At 34.4% G+C, this 26,871-nt stretch overlaps 3 protein-coding genes across 3 annotated transcripts; 2 read left to right on the plus strand and 1 right to left on the minus strand.

Annotated features, from left to right (window-relative positions):
- Nucleotides 1–2,310: 2,310 nt before the first annotated feature.
- LOC145562000 (dynamin-related protein 3B-like) lies at nt 2,311–11,571 on the plus strand. The gene is made up of 20 exons (XM_081622146.1): nt 2,311–2,956; nt 3,798–4,080; nt 4,304–4,332; nt 4,417–4,518; nt 4,633–4,701; nt 4,824–4,883; nt 4,950–5,063; nt 6,133–6,181; nt 6,351–6,460; nt 6,642–6,734; nt 7,192–7,284; nt 7,390–7,527; nt 8,314–8,427; nt 8,524–8,643; nt 8,844–8,886; nt 9,876–10,015; nt 10,102–10,248; nt 10,387–10,439; nt 10,573–10,672; nt 11,070–11,571. Exons 1-20 carry the CDS (start codon nt 2,576–2,578, stop codon nt 11,196–11,198), a joined length of 2,367 nt encoding a protein of 788 aa, XP_081478272.1. The 5' UTR covers nt 2,311–2,575; the 3' UTR covers nt 11,199–11,571.
- A 4,965-nt stretch (nt 11,572–16,536) lies between these two features.
- LOC145562974 (uncharacterized) lies at nt 16,537–22,288 on the plus strand. The gene is made up of 6 exons (XM_081623387.1): nt 16,537–18,327; nt 18,415–18,470; nt 18,584–18,630; nt 19,247–19,344; nt 21,901–21,909; nt 22,172–22,288. The coding sequence occupies exons 1-6, from the start codon at nt 16,537–16,539 to the stop codon at nt 22,286–22,288; spliced, it is 2,118 nt and encodes a 705-aa protein (XP_081479513.1).
- A 2,267-nt stretch (nt 22,289–24,555) lies between these two features.
- LOC145563215 (uncharacterized) lies at nt 24,556–26,153 on the minus strand. Its single transcript, XM_081623655.1, has 3 exons — nt 26,006–26,153; nt 25,513–25,653; nt 24,556–24,954 (listed from the first exon to the last, which is right to left on the minus strand). Exons 1-3 carry the CDS (start codon nt 26,059–26,061, stop codon nt 24,747–24,749), a joined length of 405 nt encoding a protein of 134 aa, XP_081479781.1. The 5' UTR covers nt 26,062–26,153; the 3' UTR covers nt 24,556–24,746.
- Nucleotides 26,154–26,871: the final 718 nt, after the last annotated feature.

Raw genomic sequence — 26,871 nt, forward strand, 5'->3', positions numbered from 1 at the left:
TATTGTTACGAGTATATGGCTTACATTAACAATGGGTCGACTGTTTTGAGTGTTCATGACTTGCTTTCATTATAGGTCGACTGTTTGCGTAACTGTCTTATAATTCCAAGATTCAAGGTCTTCTGCACTTGTGTTTTGATTCTGCATGGAGTTTAACTGTTCAATATATTCATTTTTGTCAGATCACAAGAGACAAGGTTTTCTAGAGCTAAAGAAAACATACTACGGTGTATAGAGTATTGACACTTTTTTTGGTTGATCTGATTTTGTACTTTATTTTTTTGTTGAATTTTCTGAACTTATTATAATTTATATCATTAGAAATTATTTTTAAAAACTAATTTTGTCTAAAATTATTTTAATTATTATATTTATTTTGTTTGAAATAAATTTTAACAAAACTTATTTTTATTTTAATATTATCTTTATTTAACTATATTTTCTAAAAAAAGTTAAAATAATATTAATCAACAAACTTGTAGTAGTTTTTTTTTTAGTTTGGTGAATTAATACTACTTCCGTTAATGGTTATCAATACATAAGGTGTTTTGTTTTAAGATTAACTAATGCAGAGTAGATTTTAATCGTATTATCACTTTAATTTAAGCCCTAGCTAAACTTCAAGGCAATTTTGCTCCAAATTTAAGATTAACTATTATGAGGGAGCTCCAATTTATCATTTTGATAAACTAAATTTATTTATTGAATCACATAAAGCTAATTTAGAGAATTTAGTTGATGATATTTTCATTATTATATCAATAATTGCATAGAATATAAAACATTGCTTAGCTTAGCCAATATGTTCAACAATACAATGTCATGATCTAAACTTCATCAATTAATTAATTTTTGTATGTTTTTTGTTTTCAAATTTTTATATATATGCTTCGTAATTTATTTAAAGACATATAGTTTTGATTTTCAAGACAATTCAAGAATGTACGAGTACTCCCTCTTTTTTTTCCCCGAACACTATAACAGTTTGACTGAGCATGGCTTTGACAATTAATATCGTTTTAATTTTGTATTTGATGTGAATATAAATTATAAAATGTTGATACTGTGAAAATATACATTGTAAAATGTTGCTCTCTTCCGTTTAATTTCACTTCAGTTCAGTTCAACTCCAATCAGTTCAGTTCAACATTTCTCTCTTGTAAACAATTCCTTTCAATTTAGCTCCAATCAGTTCAGTGAATCAAAACAGACCCTATCTTATCAATATGTTGTATGAAAAAAAAAAAAAAATTAAAGTATAAGTCAAAGTCATTAAATAAATAGTGGAAAAGTTTTGTTTGTTACAGTGCTTGTTGATTCAAATAATACGGAGTTTGTTGTTTCTATCCATTTTATAATTTTTTGGGAAATTCTCAATGGTGACCCCAAATTTGTGCTACAAGAAAATGGTGGCCCTCTTGAAATTGAGTTTATACAAAATGACCTTATTTAAGGATTTTATCCCATGAATAACCTTATTTAAAAGTCAATTAAAGTTAACTATGGTAGCCACCGCCGGCACCCCCCTCCTTTCCTTGTCCCATTTCCGACACTCCCTACCCTTTCCCCGCTCCGTTTTCGGCCCACCTCCTTTTCATCGCCCTGTTTCCGACCCCACCTCCCCCACCACCGCCCTGTTTCCGACCCCACCTCCCCCATCACCGCCCTGTTTCCGGCCCCTCCTTTCCTTCTTACACGCCATCAACTAACCCGAAACTACCCTAACCTAAAACCCTAACCCCCCACCTGAACCAAAATCACCTTCGGATTGGGGATAGGTGGGTGGTTTCGGGTTCTGTTGAAACAAATAGGCTGGTGCTGGTGGCAAGGATAGAGACTCAAAGGAGATAAAAAAGGAAGGGTTGTGGGTTATGGTGGAAGGAGGAGCGGTGGTCTTGGTCTAATGGGGTTGTCGGGGTCTAGGTCTAGTGGGGGGTGTCAGGTTGGGGTGAGGATGAGGGTAGAGGTGGTGGCGGCACCTGGGTGAAGGTGAAGTTGGAGGTGGCGGCGGCGACGATTGAGTGAAGGTGGATGGTTGATTTTTTTTCTTTTAATTTGTTTTTTCTTTAAAAAAACCTAATCATAGTTTTTTTTTTTTTAAACCAAAGAACATTTATTAATATTATATTTAGATTTAAATTTTTAAGTAGGGTTATTTTGTACTTCGTATAATTCAATTTCAAAAGTCACGTGTATTACAAATTGAGGATTATTGTTGAGAATTTCACATTAAATTTCAAAATTAAAATGATTAAAATCTCTTTCTATTTTTATAATTTGGATCCCCATAAATTAAACCAAAATTATTTTTTTCTTGAATGAAAAGCAATTGAAACAACGACCAATCTAACTCTAACTGAAAAAACAAACTGATCTTTCGGAGCCCAATCTTTTTACCCGCGAATCAATCAACACATTTTTGTTTGGAGAGCACGAAATCAATCCACCACATTTCACCAGAATTCCTCTTCTTCCTTCTTTCTCTTTCCTCTGACTCAAAACTCTCAATTTTTTTTAACCTAGGGTTTTCAATTTCTCAATTTCAGCTCTATTCAATCAATAAAGCTACGCAACAATGGCGGAAGAAGATGAACAACCGCAATCGCCGCCACAAAAAGCATCTTCGTTAGGGCAAACACTTATACCAGTGGTGAACAAGCTTCAAGATATCTGCTCACAATCTGGCGTTTCGATTCCGATCAATTTGCCGCAAGTTGCGGTTGTCGGAAGTCAAAGTAGCGGTAAATCGAGCGTCATTGAAGCTCTTGTTGGCCGTGATTTTCTTCCTAGAGGTCCTGATGTTGTTACTCGGAGACCGCTTATGTTGCAGCTTATTCAAACTAAGGTTAATAATGGCGGTGGTGATGGTGGCGTCGGCGAAGTGGAGTACGGCGAGTTCTTGCATTTGCCTGGCAGGAAGTTCTTTGATTTCTCTGAAATTCGAAATGAAATTCAGGTATATTAATTTAATTTAGTTTTGATTAATTTTTATTTTTAGGATATTTTGTATGTGTAATTATTATTGATATTGTTTTGCTGATATTTGGCAAATTAGCTGTAATTTTGTATGATATGAACTTAGGATGTTTCCCAAAAAAAAAAACAAAACAAAAAAACTTAGGAGGGTTTTTGCTTGCTTATAAAGACCTACAATGGTAGTATAAGAATGGAACAAAGTTATCCATGCCTGGAAATAGATGTTATGTTGTCCGAATCTCTCATCGTTGTTGTGTATGTGACCATTATTTCCAAATGGAGAAATTTCTAGTTGATTTGTTGTAGAAGACATTTAATATGCCACTGCTGTCGAGGCTTTTCTGTTTTCGTTATTAGGCCGAGGAAGTAGTTTCATTCTAATGTTATGCTAGCATATTGAGAATTAAGAGGGGAAGGAGGTGTATATGGGGAGGATAATGTAGTAGTGTGGGCAGAAATCTACCAAAGTGGTTGTGGTTGTCTTCTTCATATCATAAAACTTATCTATGCTTTGGTATAGAGAATCGTAAGCAAACTAACCATTGCTATTCTTGGGCTTGTTTCATGGCTTGACAGTGGCAAAGCTATGTTTCTGGGACTTCTTTTTGTTTTTCATAACTCTCTCGCTTACCTTCAGGATCACAATCAACTAATGGCACTATCTGTCTTCTCATGTCCCATTCCTATTATCTACACTTTTCATTTGCTTATGCCCATTTTTTATCTCTGGGTCTCAAAAAAGATGACCACATGTCCACATCCACTTTTGGCTGTTAGTTATGTACTGATTGTTGGGGATTTCTCTTGTCTCAATCATTTAGGCCGAAACTGAAAGGGAAGCAGGAGGCAATAGGGGCATCTCAGAGAAAACAATTCGTTTAAAAATCTACTCTCCCAATGTTCTTGACATCACTTTGATAGATTTGCCTGGAATAACAAGAGTTCCAGTCGGTGACCAGCCTTCTGATATTGAGGCACGAATCCGCACAATGATAATGAAATACATACGACATCCTAGCTGCCTGATATTGGCTGTTACCCCAGCAAACTCTGATTTAGCCAATTCTGATGCTCTACAAATAGCAGGGAATGCTGATCCTGATGGTAAGCTTGCTTTGCTTGTATCTCTTTTTTTCGGGTCTTTGATGTTGTCAAAGGAAATATTTGCTTGATGTTGTGTATTATAAATCCATCATCCTTATGTATACTTTTCTTTCAATCAAATGAGCACGAGCGGATTGCAGTATTTCTGTAGTCATGTTGTTTCACCACTTTTTACTCTACTTCCTACATTTGCTTAGCTATTTCCTTTTTCTCTTGTTCCCAGGGAAGCGGACTATCGGTGTTATTACAAAGGTTTAACTGAGCTTGATACAATATGTTATTTATTTTGTCATTGCAAAGTGGAAGTATTTTACATTCTCTGCCCGTTGGTTTCAGTTAGATATCATGGATAGGGGTACTGATGCCCGTAATTTATTACTTGGGAAAGTTATTCCTCTTCAACTTGGTTATGTAGGAGTGGTTAACCGCAGCCAAGAGGTAATGCTTTTGTTATGTAAAAATAAACCTTGAAATTCACATTGACTTTTACGAGTTTTGGGTTCTGTGGTGCCATTTAGAAGTTGTTGGTCACATTCTTTGTTTGATGAGCAGGACATTATGCGCAATCGCAGCATAAAGGATGCCCTGGCAGCCGAAGAGAGATTTTTCCGCTCCCATCCTGTATGATTGAAGTTTTGAATTTCATTTCGTTCTATAGTGGTGGAGTCTGTTTGGATCCACACTCTTTCACAGAATTTAATGGCTGTCTGGACCTGAGTATCAATACTTATCTTGTTTTGCAGGAATATGTTAATGTAGCCGATCGTTGTGGTGTTCCACAATTAGCAAAGAAGTTGAACCAGGTTTTTATCTTGACATTATGCTCTATTCTCTAAGGTGTGAATTTTGCTGACTGCCTTTATTTATAGATTTTGGTCCAACATATCAGAGAATGTCTTCCAGCATTAAAGTCAGCGATAAGCTCACAGCTGGTCACTGTGACTAAGGAATATGCAAGCTATGGAGAGACTCCTGATACAAGAGTAAGCTCTCCTCCTTTTGTTGGTTCTTATATATATTATTTTTGTTTAAATTCAGACAAAAGGAGACCAAGGTGGTGTCAAGTCTATAAGAGGGTTATGTACAAAATCATCAAGCTGTTGAACATGAGAAAGCAGCATTTAGAGAAAGCATAATGCATTTATTTTCTTATCATATTTACAAAATCCTAAAAGGAAATAGTGCTCACAATGAAGCACATGGCTCCAGTCACAAAAACCTCTTTATCACAGCGCGAAGCCTAATTTAATTATCATATTCTTTCTTTCCACATATGCAACCAAATTGCTGTAGGAGTTCAACTTCAACAACCCATCAATCCATTAACCTTTTCTATCGTGCTTCTGACTCATCTTTGACAAAACCTGCATCTACTAGTGAAGCTGAATTTCTCTTTGAGAAAAGCTTTGGTAGGGACTTTTTCTTTTCCAATGGCCAGGGAAAAAACTTCTCTACTTCTTTGCATGTCATAGAATTTCTTTAATAGAATACGGCATCACATTTATAGTGTATTAGGTTCTTGTGTTGCTTATAGTCCTATACCTAACTTCTCATTTGCACTTTCAATACAAGAGAATCATATCTTGTCATATCATTAGCCCACCTGCACAACTTTGGGTGCTTGGTGAAATGTATACAACTTTCTTAGTTTCCCAGTTTTATTAAGTATTTGCAAAAAGGACGGTTTGTTATTAGAATTTAGACCAATTGGTAATGTATCAATTGATAATGTAAAATTAGACGCATCTGACTATTATTTCCAAACGTAACAATGAATTTAATAAGAACAGTTTAATGCTACGATGGATTTTCTTCTTCAATTCATTTCAACTCCCCCCCCCCCCCTTCCTTTTTACAAGTAGGGGTTGATGGGAATTGGATAATATACCTTGTTTCACATATTGTTTTCTCATTGTCATAGGTATCAGCTAGCTAAAAAACCGTGATGACTATAATTTAGCTTACATCATTTCTTTTAGATGCTTTTGATATATGTGCTGCAATTTCTGTAATCTCAATTCATAATTGTTTCTATGTTCCCATGTGCTGCAGGCTGGCCAAGGAACTCTCCTGCTTAACATCCTGTCCAAATATGCTGAAGGTTTGGATTGACATGTCATTTCTTTTATCATTGAAATTTAACTCTGTTATTAAAATGCAGTTATGTTGTTCACACTTCACAGTATCATCGCTATCTTCCCCTGAACTTTGTTTTGTTTCATTCAATTTTCTGCCCTTCAGAGACTCATACATTGGTTTGCTTATGACAGCATTTTCTTCTTTGGTGGAGGGGAAAAGTGAAGAAATTTCAACCTCTGAGCTGTCTGGTGGTGCACGAATTCATTATATTTTCCAGTCTATCTTTGTAAAGAGTCTGGAGGTAAGTACTCTTTTCTTTGTGTGTACTGTGTCTGAAAATTTATTTGGACATTGAATTATATGATCCCATTTTGACTTAAATTAGCCAGATCTTTCTGCAATGATGTATACACTACAGATCACCCATTTCCCTGGTAAAGTGGTAATGTCTAATGTAGTAATGTTTATAAATGACAATGTAGGATGTTGATCCATGTGATGGATTGCCAGACGAAGATATTCGAACTGCGATTCATAATGCAAGGGGTCCAAGATCTGCTGTATTTGCTGCAGAGGTTAATCTCCTCCTTTTACTGTTTAATGGATACCTTTTGTTTTAGATTTCAGGTCCCCACCCATGTCAACTTATACCAGGATAAATAAATACAATGTTTGCTTTTACCACTATCGCACTATACAGGGCTTTTTTAGTTTTGAACCCAGTGATAGACTTTCAAAATTACTTTTTTTTTTTTATTTTTTTTTTTTTATAATTATTTTTTTAATTTAATTTTATGGGCATTAGAAGGCACTTTATTTCTCCTTTCCTACTCCAATTCCTTAGGATAATGACTGGCATTTGCAAAGGCAAAGATGTAAAAGTTATTTGAGATGTATAAGTTTGTGTTTTTTACTCAAGTTAATGGATGTTGGAACTTGGAAATGCATCCAACCCCTCTGTTTTATACTTGTATATATGCTGCCTTATTCCGCTGTTTAGCTCTTTAATTGCTAAGTATAATGATACTACAGGTTCCTTTTGAAGTTCTTGTCCGAAGACAAATAGGCCGCCTATCAGACCCTAGCATACAGTGTGCTCAGTTTATTTACAATGAATTAGTAAAGGTAAGGAGCCCTTCGTTGTTGTCTAAGACACAGTTTTATCCATTTGTTTAAGTTATTTCTGGCAGCCTAATTATAGCAAGCTTTATTGTGGTGAATAATTTTTAGATGAGCCATTCATCCATGGTTAATGAGCTGCAACGTTACCCTGTCCTCAGAAAACGGGTCGATGAGGTTGTGGGAAGATTTTTGCGGGAAAACCTCAATCCTGCAGAGAGCATTATAAGACACCTTATTGAAATGGAGGTATGTTGATAGCACAATCTTGATTGTGTTTTACGAAGTATTGTTATGGGCATGCCAAAATTGAAGTAAAAAAGGAAATTTCTTTGGTTTGTTACCATATATCTAATTTAATTTCTTTAATTTAAATCACTGATGCATGCCCTCAAGTTTTATGTTTAAATAACTTGTCTGATGAATCGGCAAGGTCAAGTCAGCTAATTTGATTCATGCTGGTATGAGCCAAGCAGTCAACTAACAGGTGTAGAGTGTAGACTGTTGAACATTTTCCTCCTATTATGAGTGCATGTTTATATGTTATACGAATGTTTTTTTTGGCTCAAAACATGATGAAATGTAATGAATTCTTACTGTAGAATTGTAAAATTACTCATTCCCTATATAATCTTTGTTTCAAACGCTTTGTGCTACTGGGAAGGAGGATAAACTACAGCTTAAGTGAGAGATTCTTGCACCAGCTATTGAGGTCAAAGGAAGATTTCTGTTTCTACTTGTTTTTTTAATTCAATAGTTTGACAATCATTGTACTAACTATTAAGACCATCAAAGGTATCCTTTATGAAACTTAAATTTATGGCTGATTTGTGCTCAGCTGCTCACTGTTCAGGCACTGTGTGTTTTCCCTGCCTTTATTCTTCCTCATGTTCTTTTGTGGGATGAGTATTTTGATCTTATATACTGCTGTAAAACCTCATGGTGTTGGATCTCCTTGCTGCAAAAAAAAAAAAATCTGCCTTTTGAATTATGATGCTAGAAATACTCACATTTAAATACAAATGTGTTCTGCAGATGGATTACATAAACACTTCCCACCCAAACTTTATAGGTGGAAGCAGAGCGCTAGAAATGGCTCAGCAGCAAATTAGGTCATCAATGGTAGTTGTACCAGTGTCTAGACAAAGGGTATCGATTTCCATCTTACATTTATGGATGCCATTTGTCCCTGTAACTATTTGCTATATAAATTTCATTATTATGATTTCTGGGATTCTGGATCAGGATGGTGGTGATTCTGACATGACTCAAGTTTCTGAAAGGAGTTCAAGATCTAGGGCTATTGTGAGGTCACCAGCAAATGGCTTTATTAAGCCACCGGCCAATGGAGTGATATCAGATCAGGTGCAATTATTTCCTTCCTGATTTGTACTTCTTGATGCTAAAAGTTTTGCCTTATGTCTTTTGAAAAAAAGCATAGGAAGAACTCCATGTTTTTTTTATGGACTATGGAACGAGTGGAACTTAGTTTTGTTTTTGCTTTGCTTTCTTGATTCCATGTATGGAATACACTCTCAACCTTTTTCTTCTGTTTGATTGAATAGGGAGTTCGAGCAAATGCAGAAGCAGATAGAAATCGGCCTACTGGTAAGCAACCAACCCCACCCCCCCCCCCCCCCCCCCCCTCTCTCTTTTTTGGTGGTTTACAGTATGCTTGTAATTTTTTTCTTCCTTCTAGCAATATTTGTATCCAGTCTTTTATTGTTGTGAACTTGTGAATAGTGCAAGAATCACAGAATTAGGGTGTCATGCATGGTCACTGGTCAGTATGTGTGAGGGAGGGTGGTATTATGGTTTATCAGTTTGCTGAAATGTGCATTCATAATTACAAATCTCTTTTTGTGGATCCTTTTGGGAATGTGTTGTAGATGCAGTGATGCTGGTTACTAAGCTAAGTTGTCATAGGGGATATCTTAAACCAGCTATTGTGCTGGTAAATGATGCTAATGTAGTAATATTTCCTGTAGGAAAATTCGCACTTTGATACTGATCTATTAGATTTTAGCTATTGTACTATTGAAGTACCCAGTGTCTTGTTAAGAAAAAGTTCTACATGGTAGAGACATTATTTAGAGACTTAGTTCAAACAGTAATCAGAGGGATTGACTGTGCAGTTGAGAGTAGTTTCCACATTGTACTGTGACCATATTCTCAATGTTACTCTTATGTATAACCTTTGGGCATGTTTTCTGATGGGTAAGATGCAGTTTGACATGCTAAAAATTTTCTGGCTTTGCAAGGCTGCGTAAAGACTGGGTTAGAGTCCAAGCCCAAGTTCGCCTTGAGTAGAATTGTACTTTATAGTTCTTCCGTGTCGGGGGATTTAATGCTGTGTGATAGAAAGTGTTGGGTGTGTGGGGGGGGGGGGGGGGGGGGGAGGAGGGAAGGTGCTAGATGATTGTTTGGGTCCATAGGACCTGATGTAATGACGAGTTAGCGATTACCTGTCAAGGATTAGTGATGACAACTCCATGCTTTAGCTTATGAGTAATGAGACGGAGACCCATATACCAATGATCTATGTGAGCGCATCTTACAATATATTCTTCTTTTAATTATTACAAGTGTCATTACAGGTAGCTCCATCTGGGGTATTTCATCCATCTTCAGTGGGACTGAGAACCAACCATCTACTCGTGAAGCTCCTAAAAGTATTGCGCAAAGGGAACCTGCATACAACATTGATCATGCACCTTCCACCATTCATCTGCGAGAGGTGCATTTTATGGCTTTTGTCTCTTTTACATTGACTACATTTATTAAGAGCATGCTATCTTACATCTTCGTTTTATTTTATGGCAGCCTCCTACAATCTTGAGATCTTCGGAGACTCTTTCAGAGCAAGAAGCTACAGAGATAGCTGCTACTAAATTGTTATTATCATCTTACTTTGACATTGTGAGGAAAATTATTGAGGATTCAGTGCCCAAGGCTATTATGCACTTCTTGGTTGGTGATTATGAACAATACCTTCCTTTATGCTAGTATCAATTTTCAAATGTGAAATGAAGCCGTAGCTGTTACTGCTACTTGTACAATTTTTAAATCTTGTTCTCATTTTGGGCAATCTCTGTATGTTCTTATCAGGTCAACCACACAAAACGTGAGCTGCACAATGTTTTAATTCAAAAACTTTACAGGTATATTAACTGTTCAGCTGCTTATGCATTGTTTTGAAACACTAATGTGTTCCTCTTTTGCAATCCTTCTCGTGCCAATGATGACAATGTTTTAGCTTGCCAAAGTTATGGTTTATTTGTTTGGTTTTTGCAGAGAAAAACTATTCGAAGAGATGCTGCAGGAACCTGGAGAAGTGTCAGCCAAGAGAAAACACGCTCGAGAGACTCTCCGAGTTCTTCAACAGGCTTTTCAGGTTAGTTTTGTGGAACTCTTTTTGTAATAATAATACACAAGAACATAGTTTTTAGTTCCACATACTCGTATTAAGTTGCACATTTCAGGTTAGTGGTATTCAAATGCAATTTCACAGAACATAGTTTTTAGTTCCACATACTCGTATTAAGTTGCACATTTCTATTATACTTGTTGGGCATGTTGGCTATGACATGGTTAGCTGAAGCTCTGTTAGATGTGCCACTGACATGTGCAAAGCTAAATTATTCAAGAAAAGCTACCCTTTTTACTACTAGTTAGAAAAAGTTACCCTTTTCATAAATTTGAAGACAAATTTCTGTATGCTAATTGAGCTTTAATTGACTAATCAAAATCTATTTTCTCTTTATGACGTTATTTACTTGCTTTGTTTGTAGACATTGGATGAATTACCTCTTGAAGCTGAGACGATTGAAAGAGGATATAGCTTGGGTACCGACTCAATTGGATTACCAAGGACTCATGGGTTACCACCTACATCCTCTTATAACACGAATTTCTATTGACAAAATGTTTTTTATGGTTTTCTGGATCGATGGTTTTCTCACCATTGTCAGTGTCAGCTCTCAATGCTCTTATATTCTATAGAGCTGGAGCAAATCATTCATTGATACGCACAAGAAATCGCGCTTCTTTTTTGAGCTCACAAAGTTGTGAATCCCAGGTTCTCTTGAGGAGCCTTGACAAGCAAGAACACCGCTCTTGTCGAATCATAGGTGCTCGGTACATATTGATTTTTTTGTTATTTTACAATTCATAAATGAAAGGGGAAATAATAAGTTGTAAGTTTTGATAAATGATCGATCAATGTGTTTTCTATAGCTTCAATCATTCTATTACGAATATGTTATGGCAAATGCTACTATACTGCCTGTGATTCTTTCTCTTCATTCTTGTATTTTCATATTTTTTTTTTGTTTTAAGTATGTGTTTGAGCCCCCATTAAAAAGGTTTTCTTGAAGTGTAACTTTAAAGTTTAAAGCAAGCCAAAGTTGGCAACCAACAAGGCAACCATCCTTAAAGCTTGATAAAACATTTTTTATTGTATACCCTCCACTTCATAATAATCACAATAGTTTGACCAACACTCGTGTTAAATTACCAATGCACAAAACCATAAATCCAAATATACAAAGTACAATATAAAGACTAATCTAAAAATATTTTGCATATGTAATTAATATATGTATACTGTAAAAGTTAAATAATTGCGAGTTTATTTTTGATAGTATTTTTTTTTTTTTTTGGTTAAATACTGATGAAATGTTGATCTTGAAAACTGAAAAAATGAAGACATGCGCTTAATTTTGGAACAAAAAAGTATTTCGTACAATACTATGTCTTTTCATTTATACAAGATTAGTAAATGTACTCATGCTTATCAAAAAGTCAATTGTGCAGTTGTGCTCCATATTGGATTGTTAACTAGTACTCCGTGTTGGTAAATTGGTAATCTGTTCACATTTACTGAGCTGAACTGAATTGATCTGAACTGAATAGAGTTGAAATGAAAATTTTATGAGAGAAGGAAATTAGGAGCTGAACTGAACTAATTAGAGCTGAACTGAACTGAAAATTAAGCTGAAGTGAACTGATTAGAGGTGTAACAATTCTCAATCTTCTTTAATCTTTAATATTATAAGATCAATGTACTGTATTTCTAATATATTTTATCTTGATACTCCTTAGTTTTAGAAGAACAAGTAAAATGATATAGAAAGTAAAGAATTGAAAAAGAGTGTCGTTGACTATGTGTAGATTAGACGTTAATGTGCTAATTGATCGACGATGTAGTGCTTGCTGTGATTGGTGGCTTGGTGCTCCTCATTTACTAATTGCTGAAACGTCTTGGTTTTTTAAACGAAACGTTTCTGTACTACAAATTGCATTAAATAGTAGAAACGCAAAGACTTTTTTTTTTTTTTTTTGAAAACCAGAAACGCAAAGACTAGTACTATATAAGTATATAATTTTATACTTTGATTGCCCAGCAGGACTAAATACATCCTTATTTGGTTGAACAAAAAAAAAAAAAAAATGGGGGAATTGAAAAATCATGGGATTTTAGTTGAGGGGTTTGTTTGGTTGACTAGATTGTAGGAATTACAAATTCATGGAAATTTTCAGATTCTATAAAATTTACTCCGTAGGAATTAAATTACCAAGGGCCTTTTTGGTAACTCAAAATTCCCATAATTTGCAAATTCCTTTATAGCAACCAAACAATGTAAAATTATGCAATTCCTATGAAATTGAATGTGGGAGTTTAATTCCAATGCAAATCAATTGCCTACGAAAATAAGATCTCATATCAACCAAACATTACCCGGCCTTTAATTGTTGGAGAGTGGAGATAGATAAGAAAATTGATTTTTAATTTTTTTTTTATTTTTTTTATCCATGAAATCCTACTAGTTTAACACTTAAAATCAATGACAAACTTAAGGGTTATTGATAGGTACGTAGCATGCATGGAGTAGTCAAATTTCCTTTATGCATGTATACTCCATAACATTTAAACTTAAATTTGAACTTTTGAATTCCACAGAAAAATATAAAGATTTTATACCAATTTTTTTTTTTTTTTTTTTTTTTTTTTTTTTTTTTTTTTTGGGACATTACTTATGAGTTGTTTGGTTTGTTAAATTGAAATGAATTGGTATATATAAAATCTTATCTTTAATAATAATAATCTAAATTTAAGGTAAGCCGCTCGAAATGTCAAAGTGAAACAAGTTTTAACCTCAAAACATGTACAATTGAGGTCTAATGTAGAATTTTGTCTATTTTTCGTGCAAAAAATCATTAATTGTCTGAACATAAGTATATGAAAAAAGGAAGTTTTGAGAAAATAGAATAAAATTTCAATTTTGAGAGTTATAGACATTGGCAACAACAAATAATCAACACTCAACAATAATAATGCTTATTATTACTCCGTAAAAGACAAAACCAAAGGTATCATAAAATACGTACAATCATGCATAAGCATATAAACTTCGCCATACCCTCCACACTCCTTTAACACACACATTTTTTTAAAGATAAATGATACATCAATAACAAGTCAAGGTTATTATAAAAGGCTTCTTAGGCTTCTTTGACAACAACCACCTCATCGCCGGAGGCAGAAATCTCACACCTACAGCCATTGCCGCACTCGAAGAAGACTTTCCCGGCATCAGGGCCTTCAGTCTTTACAAAGCTACATGTATACCCTTCTTTGCAAACACAGAATCCTCCCTCAGTCTCTACTTTGGTAGACTCATCACTGCAGTTTTTTAAAAAATGAATTAAATGCTTAGTTATTTTTCATAAATGTATAAACTAAATCTCATTAAATTATTTTTCAAGTGTACACTTGTTATTTTACAATAGCTACGTAAAGTAATAATTAAGGTAAAAGGCATATAATTAATAGTTATTGTGTTACATGTACAATCAACGAAATAAATCTTTTAAAAATGTTATTAGGTACAAGTACGAATATGTACGTACGTGATGCAAACACAGCTTTCGGAGCATTTGGTGAAATGCTCGCCAGCGGTAAGAAGTTCAGGTTCGTCAATCTTTTTGATCACGCAAGTCCATCCCGGGGCACATTTGCAGCATGAGTTTCTGTTCAGTAGGAACAATTAATACACATACATAGTTTAATTAATTAATTTAATATGTAAATTTAAATATACACACAAATATAAATAAATGTAGCTCAAGTATATGATTTGTCCAAGAATTCACGTAATAATATATATTATATATATAAAAAAAAAAAAAAAAAGAATGTCACATTACGTACCCAACAGCTTCACCAGGTGGGCAGCAAACCTTTGATGCTTCCATTATATAAATAAACTTAGTTGGCAGCTTCTTAAATCTCTTTTAATAAGTAGTTAACTTCTTAGATTAATTTAAATTGATAATTAAGCTGCAATGGCTCCCTATTTATAGAATCCTAAATTTGATGTAAACATTACAAATGGCAGATTGGTAGCGCACTACTGTGATCCAAGAACTTGTCTAATTTAATTAAATTAAACTCTCACGATGTACCCTACTAATTAAATGGTATCTTCCTTTTTGGTCCTTTTCATGCATTTTTTTTTAAAATAAGTTGAAACGACAATTATTATCTATCCGTTAATTCTAATATTAATTGTTAAATGTGTTTTTTTTTTTTTTTTATAGTTAGTTAAAGAAATGTTAATAGTTTAAAACTATGTATTGATACAAACCTAACAAGATCTTATTAGGAGATATGAACACAATTGTAAGTATAAGCGGTAATATATATATTTACGACTTTGACCATTGAAAAAAAAATGTTCAGGACATTAAGAAATGATGAAATATTCAAATTTTTGTACTCTTTAAAAATTTGTAATTTAAAATTCTACCATAACTATTGATTTTTACAAAAATGCAAGCATAACAAAATCTTGCCAGATTCATAATTATAGTCACCGAACATGACACAAAAATAGAGAGGTAAAAGCTAGTTTGTTTATAATTAAAAAAAAAAAAAAAAAAAAGTTTATTCAAATTGATAGTTACAACTGGCCAATATGTCCAAGAAAAGGTTGGATTTTTTCTTAGCTAACTTTTTTTATTTTATTTAAATTTATTAAATTATTTTAGTTGTAATTTGAAATTATTAACCCTTATGCCTTATCAACCAAGGTCAACATTGCCAAAAGAATGACTTGAACGTGTAGTTGTATGAAATATACAAATCATTGTTGGCTCCTTGTCAACCTAATAAAAAGTAAAACCCTAAATTTAATTTTTAAAATTCTGTCAAAGCTAAATATGGAGTAAGATATAAAAAATAAAATATCCAAGCAAAAGAAACGTACTACGCATTATTATTAATTAAAAAAACGTAATGAAACGAAACGCCAAGTTCTTTTCCGTAATAAAAAAACGTCCAATTGATGTACTTAATTTTGCTAGTCTGGCCAATTGAAATTGTCAAACATACATACCATACTTTGAATCTGTGATGATCCATTTCATTCTTTAAATTGCCGTTTTTTTCTTAGTTTCAACAAAAACTACGAAACCCGTTTCTCTTTCTAGCCGCCCTTTAAGAAACGGACCCCTGCTTCAACTGCGTCTTCTCCGTGCAACATTCATCGTCATTACTGATTCGTGATTTTTTCTAAGGTAACTTCTTCTTCTTTTTTTTCTTTTTTTTTTTAAAAAAAAAATATAAATAAAAAAAATATCATAATCTCATCTTTCTCCACAAATGTTATCATGTTTAAACTTGCAGTTTTGATTTTGGTTTAATCATGCTGTATTTGCAATTTCTATTTTTTATGCTTCAACAATGAAATTTAATTAAGGAAATGGTGGCAACTCTGTTAATAATTCATTTTTCCATGACATTGTAAGTGATCACTTAGAATTCGTATCTGATGTTTTTAGAGAGTTGGACTATATTCTGTTCATGATATTGTATTATCTCTGTCCCAATTTAGTTGTCCCATTTTTCATTTTCATCCGTCCCAATTTTTTTGGTGTCCCGTCCTAAATTATGGGTGAGATTTTTCCCTCTATTATTTTACAATTAAAATGCAGGTAGAGACACGCCGCACCTTTGAAAGCAATCTTAGAGGGACGGGGTATACTATTTTTTTTTTATTGCATTACCAAGTATTTTTTTTTACTCCTTAAACCGCGTGTAAAATGCCAATAGGGCAATGAAATTGGGACAGTGGAATTGATTGTTTATAAACCAATAGCATGAATTTTAGTATTAGTTAATTGGTACATATGTTACTTCTTAAAAAGGGTTGTGTTCTTATCTGTGTAAATTTGGCAGTTATCAGTAACTGAAAAATGCCTGCAGAATCTGAAAAATGGGGGTGGAAACATGTAAGTGTGTTTGGAGGGTTTGATAGAGGGAGTGGTACTAAAAGGTGGAAATGCAACCACTGTAATCAACGTTACAACGGGTCTTATTCGCGTGTTAGAGCCCATCTTCTTGGATACAATGGGTTGGGTGTCAAGCCTTGTCCTGCAATTGATAATTCTGTAAGAGAAACATTTAGTGTATTTGAGAAGGATCGCGTAGCTAAGAAGCTTATGAAGAAGGGAGTTTCTTCTAGTCGAAACACTATGACAAAGTACACTGTTGGAGTTAGCCAACAGACTGAACCTGTGGATGATATTGTGGCAAGGTTCTTTTATGTGGATGGAGTGAATGTCAACATCGTGAATTCAGCCTACTTTAGGGAAATGGTAAAAACTGTGGGTGCTTTTGGTCCTAGTTATGAGCTTCCTTCGATGGAACATTTATCAGGCTCTTTGCTGAGTAAAGAAAAAGTCAGATTAGAGAAAGCCTTGGCATTAGCTAGAGAATCTTGGCCTAACACAGGGTGCACAATACTATGTGTGAATCGTCTGGATGGCTCACTCGGATGCTTCTGTGTTAACTTTTTTGTAGCGAGTCCTAGAGGTGTCATGTTCTTGAAAGAGGTGGACATCATTGAGGGAGATGTACCAGATAATCTGTTCATCAATGAGCTTACCAATGTGATTGCTGAGGTAGGTTCTTCGAATGTGTTTCAGGTCATAACTCGTCTAGATGGGCAAGTTAGTGATGTTTTTGAGTCAGTGATTTTATCCAAGTTCCCTAATATCTTCTGGTCTCACTGCACTTCACATTCTGTTCTTCTGTTGATGGAGGAGATGGCTAATCTTGATTGGATGAAGGATGTAGTTTCAACTGCTAGTGAGATTGAGAGGTGTGTTTCTGCTTTTCGGAGTTCATCTTCTTGCACTAATATAGATGCTCTTAAGGGATCCAGAGACCAAGTCTCACAAAAGTTTGCACCCTCTTTTTCCCTGGTTAGGAAGATTCTTGAAATAAAACCAACTTTGTATGACTTAGTTGTTAGAGAAGAGTGGAAGCGACTTCAGAATGCTCAGGAGGTCGGATTCAATGTTGAAGCAATCATATCAAGGGATGATTTTTGGGGTCGGGCAAACATAATGGTAGAGGTGTTTGAACCCTTCATGCGACTTCTTGCAACAATTGATGTCAATAAATCTATGGGGGATGTTTATAATTGGCAGATTATGTCACTAGAATCATTGAGGAGTAAGGGAATAAAAGATGAGCTGTTGTTGAATCAGGTGGAATTGCTCGTAGAAGATAGGTGGGATAAGTTATTTTCTCCACTTCATGGAGCAGCTTATATGTTGCATCCTAAACATTTTGGGAAAGGCCAGAACAAGAACAAGTGTCTAATGAGGGCTTGGAATGCCACACTCGAGAGATATGAGTCTGGCTTCGAGTCTAGGAGAGTGCTAAGAGAAGAGCTAGGTGTGTACCGGAGAGCAGAAGTATCTTTTGGAGAAGAGGATGCTGCAGACTGTAGAAATAACATGGAGCCAGTTACATGGTGGGAGAACTTTGGATTCGAGACACCACATCTTCAGACATTAGCCATTAAGATTTTGAGTCAGATTCCTAGTGCAGCAATTATGTGTGAGGAAAGCTGGCAATTGTGCGATAGCATGCCATGTAGGGATGCTGTTGAAAAGCTGGGATTTGGATCAGATCAAGCGAAGGATTATGTGTTTGTACGGAATAATCTGAAACTTCAGGCCCTCAAGCATCGGAAGGTGGGTGGTCAATCTGGCTTGGGGTGTGGAAATTGGGGCATATGTTGTTGAGCTTTGTATCCTATATTCCTATTACATCATCAATAGCACTGTAGCACATCAACTTCCAAAGCAAATCATGCTAATGATGTAACTGTGACTCTGTGAGTAATCAAAATCTCTTTCTGTTTCTGTTCTTTTGTATCCACCAAATACTAATTTACTTCTAGATAATTCAAAATTTAGCGTTAACAACTTCTTGTATGTTTGTTTACAGGTGCAGATGGTTTGTTGGTGTGCCAGTTTATGCCCAACGGCACTGCTGTTTGTTTCATTTTCATCAGCAGGAACTTTTCTTGCTGATTGTTGTGAATCATATGATGTACAGAATGGTCTGAATGTACTGTGAAGCCTGTCTGTAGTGTTATAATGCTGCAACAGTGCAACACAAATTTTCCTGAATGCAATTGTGTAAAGCTCTCATGACATATAGTCTGACTTGTGAAATCTTATTGTATACTAGTAAAGTAGTAATGATTCTTGTTGTAAATTCTATAATCATACACCTCAGTCCATTTCACAGCATTTCTCATACGATATCCTCTGGCAGATAAATTACAAATGTTAATGAAACTCTTTGCTCTTTTATTTCAGATCTTTTGCTGGTTCAAATGTATCATAAATTAAGAAACTCTTTGCTCTTTAATTTCAGATGAATTTTGCAAGGAACTGGATTTTCTTAATTAATGATATACATTTGAACCAGCAAACATGACATGAAGTCAATATCTGAAACTGACTCAGATAACTACTTTTTAATTTGTTTCTTGTGCATAATGTATATGAGCTTGAATTTTCGCTCTTTTTTGCTTAGAATTCCCCATCTGAGCTGCTCTTCTATTTTGGATAGTGATTGTATATTCTGATGGTCTGCCCACAGTAAGCAGGACTTCAGGACAAATGAAAATGACATATTTCTGCAAAGAAGCATTGATCATGCTGGGAGCGTATTGTACTGTAAAGGATATTGATGAGGTGGTATAGGATGTATTGTTGGAAGTTCTTGAGTGAAACACAAAGAAAGATGAGAGAAAATGATAGAGAGAGTCTCACTTTGATAATTTACCAAAAGCTTTGTGTCGTTTATTTTTTGGAGTGGTTTTGTACTACGTACTTGTTTGAGAAGCGGTAAGTGGGTTATGGGCATCTTATCTTTTGGTGTCCGTTATTCTTTAACGGTTTATTGTTATTGGAATATTGTATCTATTACAATATTTATGGTCTATTCATTATTTGAATTAAGTTGTTGAGAATGCCATTGATAATTTGGGGGTTACGCTCATACATAGTTGATTATTAATGCCTAGCTGTTGCCTCCTTGATTACCCAATTTATTAGTTGGTAAATGGCACATGATACTCCACTTTTAAGGTTGGCCGTTGCTTTTCTTCTCTACATACATGATACATATATTCAAGGTTCCTTGGCTTCCACAATACAAAAAATGCAAAATCAAACATTCTCTTATTCCTTTTAAAAAGTACTCCTTTGATTTTGGGCAAGTATTCTGAGTTCCAGTCGGGTTTGTGAGTGCACACAAATTCCGGCGCCGTGCTTATCCTGGAGGGCGACCGCTTGATGTCTACTGCACCGGGGTAGCGCGGAATCGTCTTTTAGGTCAGTGGTTTACCACGACGCGGCAATTGTCAGTTTGATCTACGCAACATTAATCAGATAAGTATTTATTGTCTTATTTACTTAATTACTAACAATCTAAAAGACGATTTTGGCTTAAAATGTTGTATAATTCTACACATAGTTAGACATAACCTAACTCATAGTCAATGACTTCTTCCACGGAAACAATCACTACTCATGACATTTCACTAGTTTAAAGTTGAAACTCTTAAGACATAGAGATACCCATGGAAACTTGTAAGGAAAATACAATAAAAAATTGTCTTAGCACAATTAACCACTTTCAGGCTTCACATTAATACCTCTCATAACACAAATATGCCTAGAGACTTTATTCAATAAAGAATCAATAATTAGGAAAGACTCAAGATAAAATTACTCCAAGACTCGCCAACAAAATGCAATTACCAAGCAAAAAATTGAGCCAAGACTTTGAGTCCAACACTAATTCTTTATTACTTCCCCCACATTGGACGACAAAGTCCGATTCAAAGCCCTTAGCAATAAACTTAAAACTCACATTCTCAATTGATGAGATATTTGGATGATTATTAGAAAGTAAGAGGTAAACTGTTTTTTTTTTTTTTTTTTTTTTTTTTTTTTTTTATGAGTATGACAATGTATTGCATATATTTAGTTACCTCTTATTTCTTGGTTCTACATTTTGTGGATTGAATTTGACCTTTGGAGATTAACTCTATTGATTTAAATATTTATTTAGTAGGATGCATTGAGCAATGTTCTTAAACATGTTTTTGAGATGCATGTATGTACTCCGAGTACCAATTTTATCATGATTCATGTATGTGTTGAGCATGGAGTTGAGATGTATTATGTCAATTTCTTGAATCCATTACTTTATTTTCGGTATTTCATTAGCATGTGTAGAATTTGCCCAGAGACTTAAACTTGTTGAGTTTTGTGAAGGGAAATTGTGTGATATATATATTTTTTTTTCTTAAGGACATTATATGACTTTCTCTTTTAAATAATTTCAAATAAAGTATTTTGGGAATCAGACTATAGTTTCTCCATTATGATGGTTTGTTGTTACCGGTTACCGCCTATGACATAGTTATGAATTTTTCCCAACCATGTATTTCACTATGCTTTATTTTGGAACCTGTGGGGGTTCAAGTTTTATAAACTTATGCGATTTCTTTATAAGGAATTTATGCTATTAAAGACCCCAAATGAATTTTGGAGGGAGTTTTTTATGTCCAAATATCTCATCAATTGAGAATGTGAGTTTTAAGTTTATTGCTAAGGGCTTTGAATCGGACTTTGTCGTCCAATGTGGGGGAAGTAATAAAGAATTAGTGTTGGACTCAAAGTCTTGGCTCAATTTTTTGCTTGGTAATTGCATTTTGTTGGCGAGTCTTGGAGTAATTTTATCTTGAGTCTTTCCTAATTATTGATTCTTTATTGAATAAAGTCTCTAGGCATATTTGTGTTATGAGAGGTATTAATGTGAAGCCTGAAAGTGGTTAATTGTGCTAAGACAATTTTTTATTGTATTTTCCTTACAAGTTTCCATGGGTATCTCTATGTCTTAAGAGTTTCAACTTTAAACTAGTGAAATGTCATGAGTAGTGATTGTTTCCGTGGAAGAAGTCATTGACTATGAGTTAGGTTATGTCTAACTATGTGTAGAATTATACAATATTTTTCTTGGGATTGTAATGCTTAATATTTCTTCTATGAATTTTGTTGCTAATTCACTGAGTTTTATTGGAAGTCTTTAAGGCTAAACTTGTTATGGATGAGTCATATATTGCTACAATATAAAGTTTTTGGATTTATTGATTATGTGGGAGCAATATGTGTCCATTTGGTAATGTTATATATGTTTCTTGGAAACTATGCTTAATCTAACGTTGCTTATTTTGTAAGTAGATTAAGCAGGTATACTCTTACTCTTAACTCGAGCAATGATCATTAGATTGTTTTGAGAAGGTTGCATATAGGTACTTGAAAAGTACACAAGATTAGAGTTTGCACTATTGCAATCTTCCATGAGTTCTTGGAGTTCAACGATGAGTTCAAACTCAAGTGGTTATGTCTACACCACTAAGTGATGGAGCTATGTTTGGAAATTGTGCAAAGCAACCTTGTTTTGCTGTGTTTGTTTTGGAATAATCTAAATTTATTATTCTTGAATTGACAGGTTATGAAACAAGATGGTCAAGAGTACGTATATGGCTCTTATGAGAAAATGTGCTTGCAAATATCCCATTGTAGGGGAATTCGTTGTGATTTGCAAGTCGTAGTTACTTTTGATTGAACCATGTCTATAATGGTTGATGTCAAAAATGACTTGTCGAATGGGTGATATCACTTGACTGCATAAAGTCTAAAAGAAATGCTACGGATCCGTTAACTAAAGGCCTTGTACAAAAACTAGTTTTGGTAACATCGGAGGGGATGGGACTATAAGCCCAAAGTATGAATTACAAGTAATCAACTCCTACTCATTATGAGTTCAAAGGGGAACATTATGAAATAATTCGGAAGCACAAAATTTGATTTTTGTCCATCCCTAGATGTTTGATGTGTGCTTGCTACAAATGGAAAGAGGTTGAGCATATGGCTCTTAATGAACCCATATCCATATTTTTGGAGGTGTGTTGTAGCTCACACTTGATGGGATTCACCTACTTAGGTGTGGAAGTGTGGCCGCTTCCTATGAGTATTTTGTGGGCTTATACTCTAGAGCACCTATGAGCATCCAGGCTGGACGTATGGCCAGTATAATGCGTCACCTTTATTCGCGGAATTTCAGAATATTATACATGTTCAATTGTGTGGCTCAAAGTGACGGGTCCCTAACTCCCTATTAAGTTCAAGACGAAGGTCACTTGGTAGGTGAGGGATCATAGCTTGATGTTCACTATGTGTTAATTCAAGTCGCGAGACATTGACACTTATGCAATTGTTTTGTTTTGCCCAAAATCAATTTTCTTTCTTTCTTTTCACATCTTCGAACCTGTGGGGGATTGTTGGAAGTTCTTGAGTGAAACACAAAGAAAGATGAGAGAAAATGATAGAGAGAGTCTCACTTTGATAATTTACCAAAAGCTTTGTGTCGTTTATTTTTTGGAGTGGTTTTGTACTACGTACTTGTTTGAGAAGCGGTAAGTGGGTTATGGGCATCTTATCTTTTGGTGTCCGTTATTCTTTAACGGTTTATTGTTATTGGAATATTGTATCTATTACAATATTTATGGTCTATTCATTATTTGAATTAAGTTGTTGAGAATGCCATTGATAATTTGGGGGTTACGCTCATACATAGTTGATTATTAATGCCTAGCTGTTGCCTCCTTGATTACCCAATTTATTAGTTGGTAAATGGCACATGATACTCCACTTTTAAGGTTGGCCGTTGCTTTTCTTCTCTACATACATGATACATATATTCAAGGTTCCTTGGCTTCCACAATACAAAAAATGCGAAATCAAACATTCTCTTATTCCTTTTAAAAAGTACTCCTTTGATTTTGGGCAAGTATTCTGAGTTCCAGTCGGGTTTGTGAGTGCACACAAATTCCGGCGCCGTGCTTATCCTGGAGGGCGACCGCTTGATGTCTACTGCACCGGGGTAGCGCGGAATCGTCTTTTAGGTCAGTGGTTTACCACGACGCGGCAATTGTCAGTTTGATCTACGCAACATTAATCAGATAAGTATTTATTGTCTTATTTACTTAATTACTAACATGTATGATTTTGTTAAGGACAGATTTCAAGTATTTCTATGAAGTTTAAGATAGAGCCATATGTACTCAAATCCAGTGCTAAACAAGTAAACATCTTACTCGATCTAGAAGAGTGTTACTTTTTACTCCTATCTTTGTTTGAATTACGTGTGTACAGTATATCAGAAATTCAGAAGAGTTATTTTCAAACATCTAATGATTTTCATTCAAAGAAAGTTGAAATTCGCGGAGGGTATCTTGTAATCAAATGGTCCTTATGCAAGCAATTTCTTTCAAAATGTCTTGTATTTTCTTGCTTGTGGTAGAACTGTTTCTGCAACACATTTGCAGATCGATGAAGCCTTGATTTGTTTGAATTTTGTTGGTTAAGAAATTAAACCGACATTCATATGTATACGGCCTTTTCTATTCAGCCTTGTACAGATGTACTGCTATATACCACGCTGAAGCCTTACTGTAAATTATACTAATGTATTTCAGGCTAAAGAAAGTCATCTTAATTTATCAATCATAGCTTATGCACAAACCTCTTAACCTTAATTCAATTTGTCTATAACAGTATTATAAGCATTACTGTGTTTATCAACTTAGATTTATGAGACGAAGGGGTTCACTCGAATCACTACATGCCCAACAGCCCAAGCTCTGAGGTACTCAAAAATTCTTTCAGACGAAAGCAGTCATAAGTGAACTCCTACATGCCCAACAGCAGCCCAAGCTCTGAGGTACTCAAAAATTCTTTCAGACGAAAGCAGTCATATAACAATTTACTGTAAAGTTCTATATAAGCCAATTGTTTCAAGTAGTTTTAACGACGATGTAGGACTGAGGAGTTTTATATAATAACAGCAAGTCATTCTGCCCACAAGTACAAGATTCACAGTCTATTGACAGCTACAGAATACTATTACAGGCATACAGCTTCATGTAACACTAGATTAAAACCAACATAATCTACAGACATAAAATTATTGTGGTGCAAATTAAATAAACTCCTTCAAATTAAACATCCTAATTAGACAACAATCAGGCATCCTTGAGAATAACAGCTTCAGATCCGGAAGCAGGAACCTCACAGGCGCAGCCATTGCCACACTCGAAAAACACTTTACCAGCATCAGGGCCTTCAGTTTTTGTGATGGTGCATGCATACCCTTCTCCGCAATAGCAAAATGCCCCTGCAGTCTCTACTACTTGTTTTCCTCCTGATGATCCCTCTTTTTTCGAATCATCCCTGCAAATTTATTAATTTCGGCTACATAAGTTTTAAACTTGTAATCTAGGACCATCATCATCATGTTTAATTTCTCAGTTTTGATCTATATATATATATATATATATATATATATACCTTTCATTATAAACACAAGTACGCAACTATCAGTAGATTATTTACTCATAAATTGAAATACATGAAATCATACAAGAAAAAAAAAAAAAAAAAACTCCATTCCAAAAAGAGTCTTCATAAATATTGTCCTAATTAACTACTGGTATTACACCCTCCATATGATTGTGATAATAAACATATCTACAAAAAAACCTTAATAATACTGTAGTTTTGTTGAATTAATACATTTTCCATCATTTTATTTAAGTAGTGACATAGAATATTTAATCACCAATCATTACTCTATGACGGATTATTTTCATATTTAACAACACATATAATTTGTTTAATTTAAACTAACGTGACAGGACATTAATATTCTACTGCATCTTCTGTAAGTTTGTGAAAACTGAAAGATGATGATTATTAAGAAAAATATTAAGGAGGAGGTGAAATAATTACGTGATGCAAATACAGCTCCCTTCGACGCAGTTGTAGAAAGGCTTGACATCGGTTTGAGGCTCCTCAATTTTTCGGATCACACAAGTCCACCCTGGTCCACACTTGCAGTATGCTTTGTCATTTGAGGGGACATTACTAGACCTGATAAAGAAGATCGTCAATCAACACGTAATAGATAAGATAAACTAGTATAGCATCCGTGCGATATACTGTTTACAAATTCTTACTTATAAGAGCATGCAGAAATATATTAGGCGGTTTTTGTATCAAGAGAGAGAGGAGATGAGATATCTCAAACAAAAATTAGCATCAAGGACATGACCAATAATAATATGTACAAATTGAATCATGAAAAATTGAAAATTACAAAACTAACTAATCAACTTATTATAAAAACATAAAATAATTACACATAATACAAGTAAACTAAAATTCAATGAAGGTAGAAAAAAAAAAAAAAAAATTGAAGAAGTGAGGGAGAAAAATAACATACCCGCAAGATTTACCACTACCAGGTGGGCAGCAGCTCTTGGTTTCTTTTCCTTCCATAACTAACTTTGCTTTACTGCTTAATTAATCACTACTCTTTTTTTTTTTTTTCTAAATTAATCTCTAATCTCTGAAATGATATGAAGGAGATAGATTTTTGTTCTCTCTTTCTTATAGAAGTACAATTTCCAGATGAAACTTCCTTCCACCTCACTTCCACCTAAGTATAAAATTAAATATATTTTTCAGGAGACCCACCTAAAGAAATGGACTGTTTGTCCTCATTAATTATTAATTTTATAATCTAATTTGGGTAACATTAAATACTACAGTACATGTAATTTTATTTTTATTCTTATTATAGTTATTTGTAGCTCATAGGATGCCACAAAATTAGTCATGGGTTCTTACTTCTTACTCACTGTAATTATTGATAATTCTCTCCTAGTTATTGATAATACTTTAACTAATGGTGTATATTTAACGTTTTAACCTAACTTAATATTTTCTGTTTTATATTTTTGCAACGATTTGACGTTTACATTGTTCACATTTATGTTTGACAATCTTTAAAGATTGATACAATTATACAAAAGGCAAAATATAATCAAGTGATATTTTGTTATATTTGTTTAATTATCTCAATATATATTTTCATAATATCTACCATACTTTTTATAATTTTTATTTAATGGTGTGAAGTAGATGATACAACTTCACATACTCTATAGATTAGTTATCGATCCATTGTTTTTCCTTTTCTTTAAAACGAGACAATTAGGGCCTGTTCTCATACGCTAAAGTCAACTGAATTGAAATGAAAATAAACTGAACTGAACTGAACTGAAAATAAACTGAACTGAACTTATT

The sequence above is a fragment of the Chenopodium album genome, chromosome 10, assembly GCF_948465745.1.
Source record: "Chenopodium album chromosome 10, dcCheAlbu1.1, whole genome shotgun sequence".
NCBI lineage: Eukaryota > Viridiplantae > Streptophyta > Magnoliopsida > Caryophyllales > Amaranthaceae > Chenopodium > Chenopodium album.